The 23,769-nt window shown below is 41.7% G+C and overlaps 1 protein-coding gene across 2 annotated transcripts in view; it reads right to left on the bottom strand.

Moving 5' to 3' along the window:
- Nucleotides 1-23,769, bottom strand: part of Slc9a9 (solute carrier family 9 (sodium/hydrogen exchanger), member 9) — a 560,897-nt gene that overhangs the window by 271,268 nt on the left and 265,860 nt on the right. For both annotated transcript variants that reach the window (XR_003947936.1, NM_177909.5), the window contains exons 7-8: nt 22,738-22,876; nt 19,625-19,730 (exon numbers count right to left, since the gene is read on the bottom strand). Coding sequence is in view for 1 of the 2 variants with exons in the window: in NM_177909.5 (NP_808577.3) it covers nt 19,625-19,730; nt 22,738-22,876 (245 nt within the window). In the remaining variant the exon portion in view is untranslated. The remainder of the gene's footprint in view (nt 1-19,624; nt 19,731-22,737; nt 22,877-23,769) is intronic.

Raw genomic sequence — 23,769 nt, 5'->3', positions numbered from 1 at the left:
TTCCTTTTAACATTATGTTTTAAATTTTTAGATAAAGAAAAGAAACCAAGCAGGAATATTTGTTAAGAATTATATATCTAATAAATGTTTTTGGAGATTTTTTGGTAAGTTTTTAGCTTCTTAGCATGTCTTGGGAAATTATAAGGAAAGAAAAAAAAAGAAAGAAAGAAAAATAAAGAAAGAAATCTAACATAACTCTTCACAGTATTTCTATAAAAAATCAACCAGGACCAGGAATGCTTAAGTGTGGTAAGATGTTGAGGGGGTAGGAGAATCACCATTCATATTGTTTGGATGTGAAACATTTCTCTCTGTTTGTTTAAAAATATCATGGTGCATCTATCTCAAGTGTGCAAGGGATTCCTCTGATCGAGGGTTCACTGAACCCCTCTTTACTGGGAAACCACTTGACCAATGTATTGCTATTCTGGAGAGGATGTGGATAAATGCACCTTTGGGTGTGGTGGGTAGTGAATTATTCTGAGAATAAGAATGGGCAAGATCCTTTGCAGGGCCGGGAGGGGCTCAGCATGGCAGACACCTACAGTGAGCTAGTTTTCTCTCTCTCCTCTTGGCTGCTGAATCGCTGTCTCCTTGCACACAGGCTCAGGCTCCTGATGACTCAGCATCCCAGCTTGCTGTCTCCCTCTGTTCAGCACAGTGTCTTTATTTTCCCTGCAGTCCTTTGGGCTCATCTTTTCCTTCTCCCACTACACAGCATCAATTGCATTTATTAACCAAGCCCAACCACTTTTCAACTCCTCTAGCCCTAATGTCCTCTTCTAAGCAATCATCATTTCTAGCTTGGATGACAGCAATGGCTTTCTAGCTAAAGTCCCTACCTCCCCATTTGGTCCTTCACATTCTGTTCAAAGAGACTCAGTGATCCTACAAAAACATTTCAGGTCCTGTGATTCTTCTGCCAAGAACATTGTAATGTACTCCCAGAGTCTAGCCCTGTTCTGCCTTCCCTCTTCCCAGCCCTCTGGCCTTATTTTTAACACACTTCCTCCTGACTACACATCCTGCCCAAGGCCCTTGAGCATCCAGAATTGGGAATACTCATAGCAAAACACCCTTGTGGTTCCCTCCTTCCTTTGAGTTTTATATAGAGCATGCTAGACCATGCTTCCAGATCTGTATAAGAACTGATAATGTTGAATGAGCTCAAACCCCAGGCATCGAAGAGATTTGACAGCAGAAGTGGAGCCATTCCCGACTTGTCTCTGCACCTGCCCTGAAGCAGGTAACCACTGCACCACAATGATGACCATGGGCACTTAGCCACATAGGATAATGAAGTATCTAGATAGTACAGAGCCTTCAGCCAATAGCCTCCCCTTCCTGGGTATTCCTTTCCATAAGACGTATATAATCCCTGGTTCACCCCAAAGAAAGTGTATGCATTTACATCCACCATCAAATAGACCAGTGGGAACAAGCAAGGATCTTCTCAGAGAGCTGCTTCATTAAGGACTGCCTTGACTAAAGAGTGGCAGTTAAGACTTCAGAGGAAAACTTCCAGAGGAAGGCTTTCTCCACTCCAGCCCATCCAGTACTCTTGCCGCTCACACCCAATCAGAGTCTACTTGTCCCAGATTTCACCTCCTCCTCTCAGCCTTACTCTCTCCATCTGGCACAGATGACCCAAGGTTAAGGTAGACCTCAGATCCATTCCTGACTTCCTCTTCCAGGTACCCAGAGAGGAGATCAGGAACCACTGTGGTCTCCCTGTTTCTGACTTTGCCCTGACTCTTCCAAGTGGTATGCAAGTGGTGCCTGGGCATCCTAAGGGAGGGACAGGACGAAGTAAGACAGGGCATCTCTTCAGATGTCACAAAAACAGACAAACTGCCCCTAACCACTTTGTTAAACTGACTATTTCATCATTCTTGACCCTTCTCTTTGGCTTCCCTGTTCCATGCCGCCCAATAGCTTCTGCCCTTGTAGATTTTCCTGCCTTCTTCACAGAAACAGAGCTTATCTCTGGCCACACTAATCCTTAAAGAAGCACCAGGAACTTGTGAGTGCTATTGGCAAATAACTGAATATTTCTCTCTGTGGAATGGATGAGGGACCAAAGTCACCTTGGTCACCTTGAAAGTGACAAATGAGATGCAATTTTTCCCCAACTTTCTTTGCTTTTCTCCCTATGTTAGGCCATCTATGCATGGTTTGAAGAGACCCCTATCTATCTGAAAGCTGTCATTTCTGATATTCCATGGAAGAAGATATGTGATATGGGGATTACACATCCAAGCTGCCTCCCTTCATCCTCTGAGCAGGGTTTTCTATCACTCCACTGTCTTTTATTTCCTTGCCTCCTGTGGAACACTAACACACAATGTCCCTACTAAAATATGTTCAGAATGGTGTGTATGGCTACATCGTATGCATGACAAGCCATGAAGGTCACGTGGTCAGAAGCTTGCTGTTATAATTAAAGTAAGTCAACAAAGGTGATTTGGCCTTTACTATCAGCATACATGATCATAATTCTATAGGCTGGTAATTAATCAAATCACATAAATTACTATGATTAGAATGACTTTTATAAGCCAAACACACTTTGAAACCATCTTCTCTATCACCTAAGCGCCCCTTCTTATTGGAAGTTTCACATTATGCTTTCGGTTGTCTGCAATCCATTCTGATCTGAAAATATTTGATGGAAAATTCTAGAAATGCTTCTACTTAAAATAGCTTTTATTTTAGCTTATTGTTTTAATTGTCCACTTGGTTTGTATTGTTGTTACTAATCTCCTACTATGCCTAGTGGGTTAGGTGATGTCCAGGACTCAGGCACAAGTGGGGTCTTCTACCATGTCCCACAAGCAAGGAGGAACTGTAGTATCCATAAAAAATCCCATCATAGAACAAATTCAGAGTGGACAATTTTCTGTTTTCTAATGCACATTTTATTTGTAACCTAGGCAGTTCTTGTGTTACTGTTGTGTAGGGCTCTGCACAGCAGCCTTAAATTTAGCTCTGTTTCAGACAGCGACATGTAAGAGACAAGAGGCCAAGGGCTCTTTGTGCAAGCCAACAATCAGTGGCTTAGCTCTAAATCCACCTTCCTTCTGGACAATGATCCTGGCTCCAGAGATCACACGCCACACTCTCCTGTGGGTGCTGTCTGCTTCTGCCAGGGTGCAGCCCCAGAGGGGGGACTAGCAAACAGGACAGAGGAGGACAGAGGACCCCCGTCTCCTGTTCTCTGTTCTGCTTTCTGCTTGGCTGCACCTTACCAGTGGTTCTTCCCCCTACTTTTGCAGGCATGTCCCACCTCCCTCCCCACTTCACTGCTTGCCTTTTATAGCATCTGCAGGCCAGCTTTACACACCTCTCAGAGAAAGAAAGGGCAGCCAGGCAGTGACATCAGTCAGGACCAGGGCCTCAGAGCTGCAGCTCCCACTTCCTGTATGTGTTTCTCATAGCGCTGCCTAGTCCTGAAGTTCACATTTGCTATCTGCAACAACATGCTTGCCATTTAGAAACAGTATCAGCTTGCATCTTCCCCTTTAGGACTGGGACTATGAAGACATCAAGGCAGAGGAGACATTATATCCTAGAGCCCTAAACTCATTCTCTTTTTTAGTTCTCTATGAGATTGGAATAGTTTGCATCCGGGGTTTGCGACAGGAAGAAGTGGCTTAGGACTAGAAAGAGGTTAGGACAAGAACCACAGAAGTAGGGCAGTTCAGACCTGGGCATGTCTTGTTATTTCCAGTCCCATGGCTTTTGCAGAGCATATGTGTTACTCCACAATGGAGTATGAACGTTTTCATCCCTGGATGTGTTCAGGCTAATGGTCATCTTCCACTATAGAAAGGATCTTTTTCATCAAGTGGAAGGTAGATATACTTGAGTTCTATGCTTTACTCATTCCTAAACACATTTCATCAACCCTCCAGAATTAGTATATCAATTTATATGATATGAAAATATATTATTTTATTATATATATTTTAATTATATTACTATATAATATCACTATATATATTATATAATATTACCATATATATGTATATGTATGTATCTAATAGTTAAAGAAAAAGGTATGCATTTTAGTGGGAAGCGGGTATGAGAGAGGTTGGAGAGAGAAGAACTGGGGGGAGGTTATAACTGTATTTTAATCAAAAATGAAATTGAATAATCTTGTTTAAAGAAGCTGATTGCTTGTGGATTAAAGCTGTAAAAAAAAACTGCTTTATGAAAAAAAAGAGACAAGGAGAATGGGGACTTCTGCTATGTCTGTGCCAAGGACAGAGGAACCCGCCCCCTCTTTTCTGAGCACTGTTGTTTCTCACCCCTCCTGCTGCTGTCCTCAGCAGTCCTGGAATATGCCATCACACCTGTCATTGTCCTCTTTAAACCCAAGAAGACTCCTTACCCCTTCTGGAAGTTCTCTTATAGCTTAAGAATCTGCATGAGAAAGGAGAATTTCTGGAATTCAACCAAACGCAGTTAGTTAATTCCAGATCAGCAAGTACAGGGTATCTTACAAAAATACAATAATTTTGGAGTAAGGCCCTAAACTCTACATTTTTATATTGTCAGGAGATAGTCCGGTCCTTGCAGTGAACTTCAAGAAGCAAGCTTTGACCAAGGTCAATTCACATTTGCTGCAGCTTGGCCTTAACCTTGGGTAGCCCTCAGATGAGACCCCTGCCTTGTTCTTGATTCTTGGGTGGGGACAACACATTTCTTTTGTTTCCTTTCTTTATTTCTTATTTTTAATCAATGTTTCTTGCTAATGTTAAGGGAATTTAATGTTAAGGGAATCATTTTTTTTTTCTGTTTCTTCTTCTCTGGCTTTTCTGAATCAACATGGTTCTATGAAATAATTTTTTGTTTCAGAGAACAATTATCATGTAGGACTTTTGAGGCCTTTAATTACCTTTTCTTTTTTCTTAAAAGAAGCAACACTGGTGAGTTAAAAAATTACTTACACAGATTAAGTTAACAATGTATTTTACCATCTAATAGTTCAGTAAAATTTCCCCTCCAAAGAAAGGAAACAATGCCTATCATTTAATTGCTATAAAATTATCATATCATTTTTATCAAAGTGTCATAGGCTCAGAAATTAACAAATGATATAGGCAACTAAAAGTGCCCATTAGATATTTTGAAGTAGACTTTTGTTGTTGTTGTTGCTGTTGTTGTTGTTTTGTTTTTGTTTTTCAAGACAGGGTTTCTCTGTATAGCCTTGGCAGTCCTGGAACTCACTTTGTAGACCAGGCTGGCCTGGAACTCAGAAATCCACCTGCCTCTGCCTCCCAAGTGCTGGGATTAAAGGCGTGCGCCACCACGCCCGGCTTGAAGTAGACTTTTCTTAATGAGGCTGAGGTTGAAGATGAGATCATATTAGAAAAATTATAATATTCAATAATATTAAAGTTATAATAACTTTCTTAGAAATAAATATCATAAAGCATATACTCTCTGTCAAAACCAATAGGATAAAGCCAAAATTATTTGGAGGAAATTTCATAGCTTTATATAGAGCTTATTAGTAAAAGAAAGATTGATAGTAAGTGGACTGTTACCTTCACAAAGTTAGGCATAAATAAATATAATCAAAATCAGCTAGCATCTGATGCCGATGGTGAGTAAAATATAGAATGGTAAAAGAACGCTTGCTCCATGCCTATCAGGAGCCCAGAGGACCTCAGGTCTGGGCCTCGCCCAGTTTTTTATTATCTGTTTCTGAACATGGTTAGAAAATGAGTGTTTGCCAGGTCCAGCATAGCTTGGATTGGAGAACTTAATGAGGACAGAGTGAGGATGCAGGAATGTCAGGTACACATACAGAGAAGCTGTGGTTTGGTAGCCTGCCTTCTCTCTAATAAAGAATGCCTTCTACACTTGCAACTGGGAAACTGTTTATTATGCACAGCGTATGAAGGAAGGGCTAGCTTATCTCAGCTGGGATGTCTTATAGGGAAGCAGTCTTAGGGGCTCAACATTTGGAATAAGGAGCCTGTGGCTGATTCTCTCAACATCCCCACATGGACTAGAGTAAGGCGTTGTCATTTCCATGGGTCTGCGGCATTGGGGTCCTTGGCATGACTATATACATATCAACAACATCCATTACTTCAGTATTCGGTCTGCTCCCCACCAGTGGTATTGGCCAACGACTTCACATCTTGAAGATTCAGCTTTCACATTTAGATTGCACCAAGATGTTTTTCGGGTTGTTCTAAGTATAAAGCAATATTCTATACATTAAGCTGCTTTCCCAACTAAGCATATAATACAATTCAGTAAATATAAAGTTTTCCTATAAGTATTAGAAGTAGAAGAAATAAAGCAGACATGAAGGGGATGAATAAGTCAGAGAAACTCATTCAAAGGACGAATACAACTGTTTCCACTGAATGGTTTGACAAGACATATGTGCTTAGTACATTCTATGCCCTTAGAGGTCATTTGTTGCCATATTCCCCCCACCCCCTTATTACTGGAACATTGAAAACAGGTTAAGGAGACATTTCTTACTCTTAATAATCCAACCAGTCAATTCATGGTTGCTCTATCCACAATAGCTGAATATGGAAACAGTCTAGATGCCCATCAACTGAAGAATGGGTAAGGAAAACATGATCTGTTTACACAATGGACTATATTACTCAGCTGCTCAGAAAAAGGAAACTTGTGGGTAAGTGGATGAAACTGAAAACAACTCACTAAGTGTCTACTCTAGGTCAAAACCAAAGGGATAAAAACAAAATTATTTGAAGGAAATTTTATAGTGAGCAAGACAACATTAACTCAGAAAGGTAAATGTCACATATATCTATCATTTGCTGGTGTTAGATTTGAATTTTCAGGTATGTGTGCTCTATTGGGAATACCCATAGAGGTTAGGCAATTAGTAAAGGGCTTTCAAGAGAGTGGGGTAAAACCCAGTGATATAAAGATTAAAGGGGTATAATGGAACAGGAAGTGTTAAAGCCAGGTTGGGGATCAGGCAGGGTAAAGGAGGGCAGACAGGAAAGGGTCAGGAGTGGGATAACCTCTTTTGGCCTGTTTGGTCTATGAGTCCTATAGACCTCTAAACATTACAGACTATTGCCAATGCTACTGATTTGATAGTTCGACCCTATTTCTGAAGACAGCCTCTGAATCTCTGAATCACAGAGCTCAGAGAACTCAAGCTTCATCCACATGGACTAGCTTTCATAGTGTTAGAAGGTCCTGTGCATGCGTCCTACTGGAGGAGAAAGGAGTCATCTGTCTTATCCAGCTATGAACTCTGGGAGCCACAGCACTGACTGATCTAACAATACATGCTCACTGGGGCAACAGTGGCATGAACATAATGGGTGTAACCAATCACTCTCTGATTTGATTTAAGCCTGCTCTACAAGGTGAAACCCATTCCTAGACAGGTCATAGTCTCTAGGGGAGAACTTGGTACTATTCTGCTAAACGAACATACTATTAAACTGACTCCTAGTGACTTATCTTCATAAGCCTATATTAATGTGCATATAAACCCTTATCAGAGAAGCTTCTATTTGCAGTAGGTGGTTATTAACACACAGGCTCACAACTGGTCAAGGTGCAGAGAATAAGAAACTGCATATTTCTCACCCCTAAATGGGATGTGCATATGCCAACCCCTTCTCTCAAAGCTCAAGGGCTGAAAGAGGCAGAGATAACTACAAGGTTCAATCCTTTCCTGAACACAGCAGGGCAGCTGCATGTATGAACTTACAGTGGCTGATGGGATGCAAGAGACCTATGCCAGCTAAAGCCATACGAAAGTCTAGCATGGAAAGGAGAGATGGGCACCAAGTCCCACAACTGCATGAGGAGCTATTGGCAATTGAATGCTGCCAGGAGTGGGGGTGGTGGTGGTGGTGGTGGTGGTGGTGGTGGTGGTGGTGGTGGTGGATTTTCTTTAAGAATGCTCTGGTAGAAGGCTACACATTCAAGAATATAAGAACAGCACAAATTGGAATCCAAGGTTTTAAAAAAAGAAGAAGACACAATGTTGGGCAGGTAAGGGTTTGATGGAGGATCTGAGAAAAGTTGGGGGGTGGGGAATGTGATTAAAATACATTGAATGGAATTCTCAAATAAGTAAGAAAATAAAAAGGGAAAAATGTTCTTCATTTTGTATTATATAAAATATGTTGATTCTATTTATATTACCTTTGGAAAAACAAGCAGCCATTAAATGCGACTCTGGAGGAAATCAGGAAGCAGTTCAGAGAAAGTAAGAACGTCTGACTCATGTTTGTGCACAGAATCGCCTTTCAGCATCTGCCCACTGAGGTTCCAGTGGTGGGCAAGGTCACAAAAGGCTTGGCTGCAGGGACTCATTTATGCAATCTTGAACAAAAATTAGAACCAACACTTTCAGACACTAGTTAAAAGAACTGTTTTGAGAAACCACAAAGCACACAGTTCAGTTCAAATTCACTGGCAAGGAAATTCAGGAAACAGCTATTTGGTAAAAATAATGATACTGTTGGTATGTAAATTATTTCCAGGGAGGTCAGTTTCCATGCAACAATTGCTGCCTTTTGAATAACCAAACACTATTTACACCGTCCTCTGTTACTTATACTCTGGACCCCCTCAGAGACCTCCGGATCAATTTGCTTGCTTACATGATCAAGGTTCATGATCCTGTAACTGTAAATTATGTAAAATGAGTAATAATACATTGGGAATGAAGAGGCCTGGGACCCTTAGGTGATTGTTCAGACACTGAACAAATTGGATGATTGGTTCAATTTAAATTAATTGCATTCTACTAAATCCCATTGTCTTCTCAGTAAATTAAGAAGGGTTGTCTGTAGTTGTGGTTTTAAATTGGGATAAGACAACTAAAAGTTGGAGGAAAATATGAAACTTTCATAATTTTTACAAGCATCTTTGTGTACTGTTAAGAAATATAAGAACTCTTATGAACAAGAAATGAAACCATGTGGCATATGATAGACATATATATATATATATATATATATATATATATATATATATATATATATGTCTGTAAGAGTCAGAAAATTTAGCAAGCACTATCGTAGGTAGTAACTTCTGGGCATCTTTAACTAAAGTGTCTGTGTTAAGAACAACACAGTCCTTACACTGTGACAAGGTCTGTGGACTGTGGATACATGGGGTCCTACAAATGCAGGCTGACCTCCTGTCCACCTCCTCATCCCCAGGAGATATGTCCACTGCTTGTCTCTCTGTATTGTCTCCAACCCATAATAATTTCAAGAAGACACGAGTGACTGAAATGCTTGTTTCTCAAATTAATTCTTCTCTATCTAAGGAAATGCTTATTTACTTTGAAAAGAGAATGCAGGGTGATGATTTATATCCTTACATACAAATAAATGTTTTATGAGGATTGATTAGTAGTAGGGTCTATTTTTTTTCCTTTATATTCAACTGTTTTATTCAAGTCCATTATCACCTATACACTCAGCCAGTGATAACACTATGCCCCATCCTTTTCTCATTAGAAGTCAATAAAGGCTTGAGATAGGGAAGCCTAGAAATAAACGTCTGTCATACAGAGCATGATTTTCTTTGACATGAAATGCAGACTTGAGGGGTTTATGAGGTTGGAGAATAGTGCATTTTTAGACAGGAAGTATTGATTATATTACTGGAACACAGAAGGACTGTAAGCAAAATAAAACAATGTGTCTCGTTCTTCCACAGTACTCTGAGGGCCTTAAGGTTGATGGGTTATTTTTCAGGCTATGCATTTCTTCACTGATCTCATAAAAAGAAGACGTTCCGACAGGTTTGCTGCTACAACTGAGAGAGGACCTGGAACTGAAAGTCAAAGATTTAACAGAATGGAAAACTCCTTCAGGGAATATGAAGGAATCTAAGTTTCCAGAGTATACATTTACTGTCTCGTTGCCCATGCTTGGCAGCTGGGTAGCTGGCAGATTGGTCGGGAATCTGTGGAACTTAAGAGGGAAAACAGCATGAACCTAGGTACTCATTCCTGACTTCTCTGGCACAGACAGAATATGCATTTCAGAATTATTTCACATTGCAGTTTTCAAAGTTCTTCTAAGCAACCTCCCAGACCCCCAAACACCTGACTATCTATGCAAGAAAATTCTTACTTATGTGACTACGTTTTACAGTTTAACTTGAAGGTTAGGGGAGGAGAAGAGAACTTTCTTTTTTTTTCTTTTTTTGCTTAGATTCCTGATATTTTGCCTAAGGTTTTGGTAATTTATCAGCCAAAAACTCACCTGCCCATCCATTTTCTTAGATTCAATGAACACTGTTATAGCAGGATAGCTGGAATTTCTAATCAGTAATCGCACCTATTAGCTGGAGTTGTACCTTCCCAAGTGGCTGTTCCATGTGGGTAGGGTCATGAAGCTCTTTAAGTCACCTAATTGTTGTCAGTGAGAGTTAGTGCCAATTGCTAATCTTACAGAATCTAGAATCAACTGAAAGATGGGCTGCGGGGAATGGCTCTAGGGGGTTATCTTGCTTGTATTAATTGGTATTTGAAGACCTGCTTGACTAGGTGGGACCGCTGCCTGGCAGGAGCTCCTGGGTTCCATGAGTTAGAGGAAGCATGCTGAGCACTGGTGTGCCTTCATCACTTTAGCCTTCTGCCCATAGGTGTCATGTGACCAGCTGTTTCAAGCTCCTGCCGCCTTAATTTCCCCACTGTAGTGGACTGTACCTTGAACTGGGAGCTAAACTAACCCCTTCCTTCCTTAAATTGCTTCTGTCAGAGTATTTAATCATAGCACCAGGAAAAGAAATCGAGAGTGTCCTTCCCCATCCTGTTTTAGTGCAGGAGGCCACTAAAGTACGCATCCGAAAATATCTTTGACTCCCCTTTTCTTCCATCACCTGTATGTTGGTTATTTGTGTCACAGTCTGACAATTTTTATACTTCCGTGCAGAATATAGTGCCTGAGAACTCATTTCATCTTTTTTTTTTTCACTCTGCCTCCTGACACTCTGAGGTACTGCCTGAGAACACTCACAGCGAAGAGGTCAGGGTAAGATTATCTACGACTTCAGTTACTTGTACAGGTGGTTTGGATATTGATATGAAGGGCAATTTGGTTTGAGAAAGTGCAGGCGTAAGCTGATGAGCTGCAACTGGAAATGTGTGCTACACCTGTTTACTGAGCCTGCACTGTGGTATGCTTGCCCTTGGTTCAGCGTGTCGGTAACTAGTCTCCTTGGGAACCATGGGTACTTGTTCCTGCAGCCTGGAGGCCTAACATTTTGAATCTCTTGGTAAACACTGTTCCTTATTTGTCAGGAGCCTTGTCTACCTGATATATATATAGATGGTTCTGTCAGTGTGAAGTCAAGAGTAGTGTTGAGCCAAGAGGGGCTAGACAGGTTTGTTTTTAAAAAAACAGTCAAATTAAGACCCTCACTGCAATTTGCTTTAGTTACAGAGCAACATAAATATGATATCCCAGTCCAGTCATACAATATGCCAGATGCAAGCCAAATGGAACACATTCATTTCTAAGTGGAAAGCTTTCTTTAGAACTTTTCAACCCCTTTTCGCCAGTCTGTGAGATGGTAAGGATGAGAAGCAACAAGCCCAATCACAGAGATCAAGCGAAATCTTAATGTGTCAGGAAAAGTTGCTGCAGGGGAGATCTATTTTCTTGGTTTATTGTGAAAGAGAAGAGACTTCCCCCAGGTTCCCTCTTCACGCCACAAAAGCCTTTCAGGAACTGACCTGACATCTGTCACCTCTTCCTCACCAGGCAGCGTAATTAGGGCCTGAGACTGCAGACCAACTAGGACATGCGGGTGACAGGACAGATATGGCTTCACTGTTGGGCTCCTTGGATGTGCCGAGAGCATCTTCGTTGCACCCCTTGGTGCTCTCTCAGTGGATGGACCAGATCAAGACTAGCATTAACCTTTGCATGGTTGTTTACCTATGTATCTGTCCCGGAACCTTTACTCTCTAGGCTCAGACTTCAAAGTCCCTCGGTTTTGTTTAGCAATCAAAGCTGGTTTCCTTCATATTTTACAAGTTTATTTTCTTAGAAACCATTCTAAGCTGAATAAATAGTGTGCTATATTGTTTAAATTGTGTGTGAGAGAGCAAGGTATGCCAATGCCCTCCCTCCTTTCTCCATGGCTATAAAATAGGCCCTGGGAATCTAAAACTGGAAGTTGAATTTCTTTTAGCTGAGCCTAGGAGCAGGGAATCATTAGACACCGTGTCAGTGTGGCCATTAGAAATCACTCACGTTGGTATTTAATGACAGTCCTGAAAGTTTGCTTCTGGCAAAAACTGGACCCCCAAAGTCTCAGCTGGGAAAGAGATTATAAAAATAAATTTTCAAATCACCTTTCCAGCTGTGCTTTTTGGTTATCTTCATAAACTGAACATCAGCTCCTATGACAGGATTCAATTTCATTAGGGATTATGCTATACATAATGCTGCTGAATTATTTTCAATATTCAATCTAAAATAATGGCTTAGTAACCTAATGACTTTTAGAAAGTAGGTCCCTGCATGGGGAAGACCTCTACTGATCAGAAGACAGGAACACAGGTATACCAGAAATCTCTTGGAGAGAACATGTCTGGGTCTGCCATTTCCTCAAAAGTCACATTCAGTATGTGGACAGAGTCTCTCCCTGGAAACTAATGAAACCCTTTTGCTCTAGCAGTGAAGAGATAAGAGCCAATTAAAAGAATGGCTTGTCCCAGTTCCTGTGAGTCAGCTGAAGAGCCCGAAGACAGTGGCTGCTCCCTCCACAGCTGGCTATGAAAGCCAGACACACATAGCCTCACAAATTCTTCCTTGCTGGGCTCTTCTCGCTGTGATGTGGAGAATCCCCACTGCCCATCTCAATGTGTGCACTCTCCTCTCCTCAGAAGGCTTTTCACATTTGCACTTTATACCTGTCCAGTCTTCCTAAGTAAGATTCCCCAACTGCACGTGTTGTGGTATTTCCAGTAGCATCAAACTTCCAAGGAACAGAAATGCCAGCCTTCATTTGCATGTCTAAACGCCACTTGTCCCCTATAAAACCAAGTTCTTCTGTGTGACTATTGAATGCTCGCAGGTGGTTTCCAAGAGACCCGAGATGAGGTTGTGGCAGACATTGAAGTGGCAAAAAAAAAAAAAAAAAAAAAAAATCAAAGGGAAAGATGGTGGAAATAAATCAAATGATCATCATCAAATTAGTAACACCTGAAGAGAATGTTGGAGACATGGAAGTGAGAAAGCCCCTTCCCCCTGGAGGGCTTGTGATGATTCTAATACGAAGCTGAAATGACAAGGATCATGCGCACCATGCAAACTATCTATAAAAAGCTTGATTTTTGTTTGTTGGTTTGTCTCTTAAGTATGCACCTGGCATAAGACGGCCCCAAGTACTCTTGACTCAAGGCTGTGGGGCCTTTGAACCTCATTTCCTTCCTGGTCTGTCATCAACTTGTGGGTGGCTTGTAGATCATTATTTCCTTGATCCTGTTTAGGCTTCTTTGTGAGCAATCAAAACAGACCCTGGCTACTTTCACCAGAGGGAATTTATTGGACGGATACACGGTAAGTCTCAGGGGAGAAAATGTACCAAACCATTACTAGAGTTTCATTGGCAGGAAGGAATAGAATGAGGTTCTGCTATTGCAAAGGACAGGTACCAGAACTTATACATCTCCCTATCTCTCTCCTAAAGATTTGCATCCCAGGAAAAGGGTTTGGTGGACCTGACTGCAGAAGCTGCCAATTATTTTTGTAAGGGAGGGTGAAACACCTTGCTTAAGACTCTGTTATCCAATGGAGTGGTGTGTGTGTGTGTGTGTGTGTGTGTGTGTGTGATTTCTTAAATTACATTGATATATTGCTATCATTGGAAGTGAGCATGGGTGGTAATCAGATGTACTAGCATATGACTCCTACATTCCTCTACTCTAGACTAGGTTGTTTTCCTATCCACATGTCTTAATTTTTAGCTTAGCACATATGGAAACCAAATTACAGGTTAATGAAATACATGATGATTATTAACTTGGTCTATGGATCTGTTCTGGGATAGCCTGACCAGTAGCCAGAAAGGAACTCTAGGAATTCTGTCAGGTACAGAGGAACTTCCTACTCTATCATGGAGCCGGGGATGCACAGTAGAGAAATTTGCTTCTCCGATGAGCTATACTGACTTATTCAAAGTTTCAAAAGGCTTGGGAGAATCAGTATGTAGACTGAAGACCTGATTTCAGTGCCTCAGAATCCAGATCTTTTAAAAAAGACCAAAACAAAAGAAAACAAAACAAAACTGAGGACAGCAGCATCCTGTAATCCTTGTACTGAGGAGGTAGAGACAGGAGAACCCATGGGACTTGGTGGTCAGCCAGTGTAGTCAAGTAGGTAAGTTGTAGATTCAGTGAGATTGAATTAAAGAGATTGAAGAAGACACCGGATATAGATCTCTGACCCAAGTATTTGTGTGTACATGTACACACACACACACACACACACACACACATCCCAAAAGATACAGGCTGAGTGCCTTTGATGCTTCAATCGTGACTTTGTGGACCTTGTAGCCTATTGCAACATCTGTCCTTTAACCTATGTATCAGGTCAGTACTGTGTTTCAGAACCACAAAGAGTAAATGAAGTAAGAGAGTGAGATCTAGATGTGTATGGACAAGCAAGTCCCCATCCCTTGTAGAACACCACAATATAAAATAGCTAAAGAGATACTTAAAAAGTAATTTGTAAGTCTAGTATGAAGATAATCATAAAAATTTACTAAGGGCCGTAAAAAGACTTAAATAAATAGAGATATAATTCTCAAATTATTTTCTGTTTGAAACAACATCATTTTCAATTCATTTAGAATTATAAAACTATGAATACTACAGATAGCAGAGGGCCTTTTAAAATGAGGCGTAGATGTAGGAGATTGATCTATTGGAGATATACTTTTATATACCTATATTAATTTTTGAGATTTATTTTTATTTTATGTATATGGTGTTTTGCCTCTGAAGGCACATTTTTCTGTGTACCACATGCTTGCAGCATCTATGGAAGCTAGAAGAGGACATTGGATCCTCGGGAGTTGGAGTTACAGATGGTTGTTAGCGAAATGTGTATGCTGGGGACCAAACCTAGGTCCTCTGGAAGGGTAGTCAGTGCACATAACCACTGAGCCATCAGTCATCTCTCCAGTCCTTACCTATTGGATATTAAGATAAACCATGAAGCTGAGATAATTTAATGACTGAAGATCAAAAGCTAAGTGAAGAGCAGGAGTCCCAGAACATACACACAATTAATACACGAGTACACAGACAGATTTAAATCCATGGGGCACTAGAACAAGTGGCTTACTGTCTGGGAAAAAAATCAGTTCCCTATTCTACTCCACCAATAAAGCCAAACGACTACCACAATGAAGGATATATTATCATTAAAGAAATGTGAAGGTCTTATAGAAAGGGGATAAACTTAACTCAAAACTTGAACATGTCTGCACTAACCGTGTTACATGACAGAAGCAAACAAGATGTAACATATTTCAAAAGGAAAAGGAGGCTGGAGAGACAATTTCAATTCCATGACTAAAGGGCCTACTTTGAGGACCAAAGTGCAGATCCCTCCCCAGTACTCACGGAAATGACCATCGGGTTGTGGTCCACTTGTGACCCCACCATCTGGGAGGTACAGAATGGGATCCCTGAGAGCACTGGCCAGCCGGACAAGCTAAATCAGTGAGTGATGACTTCATGGAGGATCCTGCCTCAATATTATAGGGTGGAGAGCAACCAAAGAAGGTACGTATGTCAACCTCTGGCCTTTACATTCATGAGCACCACATACATACAAGGGAACATGCATGTGCTCACACACACACACACACACACACACACACACACACATACACACACACTAAAATAAAAGGGCAAGTACGAGTTGAAGTTTATATGACAAACGACAGCTTACCTTTCTTGATAAAGGGCAAATGAGAACAAAAGGTGGCAAGACGAGGAGTTGACTGAGAAGAAAGGAGGACCAAGAGCTTACAAGGTGGGTTGGCATAGATGAGATGCTGACAAACAGCGGCATGCCCTTAGGATGCCTTTGTTCAGTAAGAGGGGAGTGCAGAGGGAAACAGAACCCAGTGATCAGATCAGTGTGTTTAATAGGTTGATGTTTTGAGTGAATGCCCATGTTAGCTGCAGCACAAGGGAAGACTGACTATTACCAAAGACAGTAAGGGTAGCTCCCGTAAACTTAAGATATTAGCCCAGAAATTGTTTTCAGGTAACTAAAAATCCTTATAACTAGCTATAAGGAGTAGTACTTCAAAAATATTAGTATTAAAACCTGTAAACAATGGAAAGGCTTGGTAGAATAAGCTAAGGTAAGTTTATATACCATAGTATTGAATGTCATAAAAAGCAATTGTTATAAACTGTTAGCTGTTTATTACTTTTCTTAAGTGGACACAGTAGAACATTAATAATGGCTATAAATAGGAAGTAATGATACAAGCTATTTCTAAGTTTGTTTCCTTCTACAAATGTATACTTTTAACATTTTCTACAGTAAATTTCTTTCCATAGAAGCAAGTTAACAATGATGATGTCTATGATAAAAACAAACATGTTATAGTCAAAATGGCAGAAATCCTGTCTTCAAAGCAAGTCTTATGTGAAAACCAACTCATAGAACCTACAAAAGAAATGAAGTAGACATGGAAGGCTCACTGTCCAGCTTCCGGGGTGATGTTCTTGAGGGCCTACTTGGTGATGCTCAGGCTCAGGGAATCTTTCTGGGAAAAGGTGGCTTATGGGTACAATATCCAGATCCTGCGTGCCGCGTTGTTAGTGTGCCAGGCAAGCAAGCCACCATGACTGCTGGTCTCCATCATTCCTTAGCTCATTCCATTTTATACACCACTCTATTCACTGCTCCATATTCATTAGGTAAGTATTCTTAAAACATCCCTAGGTTTTATCTTTGCACCATACTAATTTACTTCTAGTCTAGGATGGTCCCATTAGCATGAGATGAGATTAGATTGCGTTGGTTATCAGAACCTCAGATTTCACTGGCAGTGAATATGGGGAGTGACCATATGAAGAACAAGTCTCCAAGTTTCCCAGAATGGTAACTAAGACATTTCCATTCTGCTGTTCAAACTCTGAATATGATGATCCAACTGATAAAAACTCCTAAAATTTTATTAACTCCCACTTAAAATTGTTTGCACATCTTTATAAATAAATGTGACTTTCTTTGACAAGGAAAGAGTCCTGAGTTAGTTAACATGCTCTCTTTTGACTTTGATTAGCAGAGGGCTCAGAGCCATACCCATGCTATACTATAGCAACGCACAGCCACCTAATTTTGCAGAAAAACTCTATCCCAGAACACGAATGTTTATCCTCAACTAAGAGGCCCCATGATGTGAATGGCTGGTATTATGAGTTGTTACAAATCCAGTTTGGAAATCAGCAAGGATTAAATAACAAATAAACACATAAGTGATTTGGACCTTCCAGCCTTGGTCTTTGGCAGTAGGAAATGCTCATAGCTAGCTTGGTCTGAATCAAATGTCTCTTAGGCATATTGCCCCAGTCTGGGGTACTGCTCAGGAAACCCTGCTGCTGAGTGTAGTCATAGATACTGGGGTCTTCCTACTACCAAAGCCCATACTGGCTATTGTCCATCTGTGAGGTCCTTAGGCATCCAGTAAGAGTTCCAGAGAGCTCAGAGTCATGTTTATTGGCAAACTATAACAACACACATCCATCTAATTTTGTAGAAAATCTCTATCCCAGAGCATGAATGTTTATCCTTAACTAAGAGGTCCCATGACATGCAGGCTGAGAAGTCTGTGAAAGAGCAAGGTAAGAAGAACCATCGTAGAGTGTTTCCTGTGGACTCTAACCTTAGACGTCCTTTCTAAAGCAAGATGTAGTTGAATAGACTCTGAAATAGAAAATCTTCAATCATAGAAATGTACATGTCTTAGGTGTGTGTGTGTGTGTTTGTGTGTGTGTGCATCTGTATTAGAATATACTCCCTAATCTTCCTAGAAGGTTAATAGTTATTGTTCCTGTTGGCATAATGTAGATAACTTTACAAGTTAACTATATAACAAGGCACAGAAGAAAGGGGAAACAATGTTTTCGAGTAACTGTGATTTAAGAGGTCATTTCACTTAAATGATATTATCTATTGTATGCCCCAAATGCACAGCATTTCAGCAAACTCCTTAGTAACGTGAAAACATAACAGTCTTTGCATTGCAATAATTTGGATAAAGTGCCCAGAAGGTGGCATCCAGTGGTGACACCTTGATTTGAGTATCATGAGAACTTTCAAGGCAGATTTCTGGCTAGAAGCCTGTGGGAACACAGAACCCATGAGGCTTTGCAGTGTTTCAGGTCAGTTTATCAACTGGTTATCATGCTAAAACGATATGCAGTAACAGGCCAGAGAGGACCAACAGCAAATGGGCAAGGCAGGCTCCTGGGACCCAATGACCCTCTGCTGGAGGTCGGCCTGGTCTGCCACAGGGGAGGCTCATTTGTCATGGGACTGCCTAAGAGTTTAGATTTGAAGTTTCTAGCTTTAAATCTCAGCCTCACAACTCAGCACACAGTGGATTGGGACACTTCTTAGTTTTGAGTCTTTCTGTAGATTGAAATCATCTGGGACAGTGGTTTGTGGAGCATCCTCAATGAGTGTCCATTTTAATTGTTGCTTAGGTTATTCATCCATTAGATTGAAAATATCCCAAGAACACAGATTTTTACTATCAGTAATGGTGTTGTCGTGAGTCCCACAGATTTCCTGACAGTTAAAATGTGGTAGGTAAATCAGTGCCAGATACTGAACCATTAGAGAAGTAGAGTCAGGCTGAAGAGCTCTGGTGACTCTCATACATGTAAAGTGCCAGTTGGTATAGCTACCCCAGTACAGCCCCCACAGTGACAGACCAAGTTTGGTTGAGGAATCCATAGCAGAGAAGCTAAAGCCCATGAGTCTTAAGACAGTTTTCCCTAGATCAACTCTACAACCTCGGAGGGCTCTGTCGACTTTCTGCCATATGTGACACTAGACTATAGAGCCACCCATTGGCATTTGGCGTTCTCACTTGTCCAGGCAGCCTTGCGGAGATTATGAAGACCGATGTGTGTGAGATGTGCACACTCTGGATGGAGAGGCTGCCCACACCCGAGCCTGCTGCTGGGAGTCAGAAGCTACTGACTCTTTCTCCCTAGCGAGGCTGGGTGTGTGTCCCTTCACAGTGCAATGCAGCCTTTCATTTAGTGCAATGCAGCCTTTCATTTGTAATGTCATCCGTCATAACCATCGGCCAGTCCCTTTCACCATCCCCTCCTGTCCAAAAGGAAGACAAGAACATTTTGAAATCATCCTGTTAAAACTATTTTGCACAAAGTGGATGAATTATTTTTCATTATTTCTCTCCAGGGAGCTCGGCAGAGGCTGATTTTGATAGAATCCATTCAATTCACTATTTAAGAGAGACTTCATTCCCTCTCCTGCGGGGCTGGGAAGATTCCACACCGAGACACACACAACAATGCACATTCACAGGCCTTGCTCACATTGTAGCATAAAGCACTGACCTGTTAAGCCGGCGGCCTCTGCAGACAGGAAGGCACTCCAAGAAAGGAGGAAAAACAGGCCTGTCTCCAGCATCGGGAACTCACGGAGCTTGGTAAATTTGGTCAAGTGACAAGGTGTGTTAAGGAAATCAACAACTGTTTTTATAACTCAATCTCCTTGTTGCCTAAGAGGAAAGGACTTGGCGACGACAGTTGCAGAGCCAGAGTCTGTTTATTCATATCTGAGTAGGGGTAGCACCCAGGCCTCAAGGAGTTAGCGTGACGTCCATGCTCCACTGCAGGCTGAACACATTCACAAAAATTCAATTTTTTCCAAAGAGTCTCTACTAAGACTGTATACCAGCAGGCTGTGGGTATGAACTCTCCTGAATGTGGTTTGGCCCCTGGAGTGTCACCTCAGAAACACTGGCAGAGAGAGGAAGGGCAAGCAAAAGATCATGCCTTGGAATCAGAAGAGTCCCTTAGAGGAGGTGATGGTCCTGGACCCTAGGATGTAGCCTGATGCAGGCCCCTCTGTGGCACCCTCTCCCCTAGGGCTGGAGATAGAGCAGGGAAGGCAGTTACTCATAATGAGGAGGGAACGCTCATCCTCTCCTAGTATAAATAGATGCAGGAGAATTACTTTGATTTTTAAGTCAAATAAAATAACCTTTGGCAAAAATTTCATTCATTTCGACAAAGGTGATATTTAGACAATAATCTTTAAATTCTAAATTAGAAAACTAACTAACTAACTAAAGGATGCTGACCCAATCTGGGCAGAAAATGGGTTATGGAGAGATAGTTAACAGTCTGCAATGATGGGACGTTGTCACATTCCTAACATGTTTGTTAGGCACAAAATGCTCTTAAAAAATAACGAGGTATGATTGGCTTATAATCTAATGCTTTCAGAAGAAAATAATGAAACCTATTCGACATTAAAAGAGAGTACATGTTATGGAGAGAAAGGCCTGACATTTAACCTCTGGGGTGGAATATTTGTGTTCAGGCCTTGCCTTGACCACACACACTGAGTGTGTGACTACAAAGCAGTGTACTAGCCTCGTCCTCATTTCTGTCCCATATGACTTGGCAATAAGAATAATACATCTCGCCCCAAGTTTAGAGAGAGAAATGGAATGGGTATGTGGACAATGATTTGTTCAGTTTTAGAAGACCAGAATACCGAGACTCAGAATGGTAGGAGTCTCAAACAAACAAACAAACAAACAAACAAACAAACAAACAAACAAGAATAGTAGGAGTCAAAATTCTGTGCTCTGGTAGTCATAGACCTAGCCCACTTGGTGCCTCCAATTCTCTGAGGGGAAATTGGATGAGGGCGTTATCTGTCTGCACATTGCCACATGCACCTGTATAGAATGATACGCTCAGAAGAGCACTGTCACATACTGAGGGCTATGGAGAAATCTGTTAGTAGCTTAGGTCAACTTCTTTGGGTAAAACACCCTTCCTGCAAGGTGTGTGTGGTCAAGCCAAACACTGAACATAAATATTCCATAGGAGAGGCCAAAGGTCAGGCTTTTTTCCCTCCATAACATGCACTATCTATCTTTAAAGAACTGGATGTGACTTTATGTGGAGTAACATGGGCTTACCTGGGTCCTTTCCCACACCCCACAGCCCCTTTGTTACTTAGGAGGAATGCTTTGCAGCTCCTCAGGAGTGTTCTCTTAATCCTTAGTAGTTTTTTAGGGGGGGGGGAGGGTGGAGCTAACACTTTCTTGGTTATCAGATTAGCTCTGTATCTAAGCAAGCTATAGAACATCTCTTCCTTTATCCTCCAGGAAGTCATTAGTTCTGAGTTAAAATCCAAGTCTAGAGCCTGCAGGCCTGACTGAAGAGACTACTTCACCATTGATTGACAAGATGGACAGGTTAGGGGTAGACAGACAGCTGTGCACACCTGTCTCTCCCCATAGCCTATCTATAGAGCCTTAAAGCCACCAAGTGCCAACCAATTGGCCCCAGCACTGTCCTGGAGGACTTTCCCTTGGTCCTTGTCGCATCTGTTTCTATGCTTTCTTGCCGATGTGACCTGACCCCCAGCAGACTTCTGGCCTCCGTGACTGTCCCCTTTCCTTATCAGCCTGTTCACTTCTTTGGCCACACATTCTGCTCCGCAGCCTGGGAGTGGGGGGGTCTGATTTCAACTTTCTCACCTAGTCTGCGCTGTGGAACTCCAGCCCTGAAACACCTGAGCAGTATGGCCACAATCAAATTGTTTAATTGTTAGGGATTCTTCAGCTGTAGATACAGGATCTACCTTCCAGGATCATTGTACAAAGTGTCTGAGATAAACAACAACAACAAACAAACAAACAAACGCTTAGGTTCTTAATGGGATGACAAAGTTCCCAGTAAATCCTAAGTGATAGTAGTATCATCATGTTCATTGTTCCTATTAAGGGACCCAGAGTTAGTATGGGAGGCCCTTACCACCTTAATCTCCTGTGTAAAGAGAGGGTATAACTGCTACAGGATGGATTCATTTAAGGAGGAGCCTGAAGCCCTGGCACGTGTTACACCCTCAGTCCATGTTCCCACCATCTAGTCTAGTGCAGGCAGCATGTGACCTCTGCCATAGCTCCATCTAATGATTAAGACAAAAAAGAAACCCACATATAGCAGGCATTATTTATTCACTCCCCACCCCCACAATACAATTAGGAAGTTATTTAGACCCCTACTGGTCGTTGTCTTGGCTGACCCTATCAGCCAAGTAGACCAACAGCAGAATGCCCTTGCCTTATCAACTGTACTTGATGCTGTTCTGTTTTTAACCTTGTATCTTCCATCCTTTCTCTTTACCTTCCTGTAGTCAGTCTTGATGCCCCATGCCCAAAACTTTCCATAGGTGCAGATTTTTCTAAGGCTATCTAAGAGAAGGCATTCTCAACAGTGGTAGGTTTGGCTGTGGATAGAGGAAGAACCTGTTTCCTCTACTACTGCTACTGATCCAGTGCCTCATGGGATCACACAGCCACTGGAATGGGCTCAGCATGCTGTATTGAATTGAAGCTGCTGAGGGGGTCATTCAGCTTAAGCACATTTCATGTATGCTGGCTGCTCTGCACTGTCTCTGGATTCCATATAACAGCAAAGGATATCAGTGCGGTAACAACTGCATATGCGGAGCCCATTGCAAAGGAGCCGGCAAAGATCCCTAGGAAATTGCCCACGGATTGGAAGAACGCTGCCGTGTCAAACGCGTTGGGATTCTCCTTGGGACTATAGATGGATATAGAGCTGAAAAGACAAGAGAAGAGCATTGTCAGTGACAGTCAGAATGGCATACCACCTTCTCGGAGAAGCACACTTTCCAATGAGGCTGGGTGCTGGTGAGATAAACCAATGGAGAAGGAAAGAGGCAGGGAAAGCAGTAAGCATTCCTTGTCTTCCAGCCCCAATCCCATGGTATCCATATAGTACTGCCAGTCAGTAAACATTTTTATATAGGGAGAGCCGTAAAGAATATTGTTCTGAGCAAACTAGGCATTAAAACATGGTAGGTGTATATGGGATCTGCTGAGAAGATAGATAACTGTGAATTATTTAGTGGCCATATGTCTTCAACGCTGTTCTATATTCAACAAATGTCCCTGATAAAAACTGCACTTTTATGGCCTGTGCACAAATGGGTGATACAAATCACAGCATGCACAAAATATTCTGCCGTGATCTTGTCATAAGCCACAAAACATTTCTCTCTCCAGTGTAACCCTGTGGGAAAAGAGTCCTGGTGGCCTGCCGAACACCACAGTATTAACTCCCTGGCCCCGCTCTCCCACAGAGATAAACAGCAGTGGTCACCCAGGGTCATTTCTCATCTCTAGTTCTTATGGTGCCAACAGACAGATCTCCACGAGAAATGTGACCCCACCAATAGGCAGTCTGTTTAGTTAATTTCTTTGTTTGTTTTTAGACAGGGTTATACCATGTAGCCCAGTCTGGCTCCAACTCATCGACATCCTCCCGTATCAGCTTTCCAAATGAGACTGTAAGCATGAACCATCATGATTGGCTTACTTAGATATTTTTGAGGATGCTATACTTGATTTTTTAAAATGAAGGCTTTAAACCCCAGAATGCTAATAAGAGGGCCAAAGTGTGTCCTATTATAGCTATGGCCTCCTTACAGT

The sequence above is a fragment of the Mus musculus genome, chromosome 9 (assembly GCF_000001635.26).
Source record: "Mus musculus strain C57BL/6J chromosome 9, GRCm38.p6 C57BL/6J".
Lineage (NCBI taxonomy): Eukaryota > Metazoa > Chordata > Mammalia > Rodentia > Muridae > Mus > Mus musculus.
The sequence above is the reverse complement of the archived record's forward strand: the minus strand, read 5'-3'. Positions and strand labels throughout refer to the sequence as shown.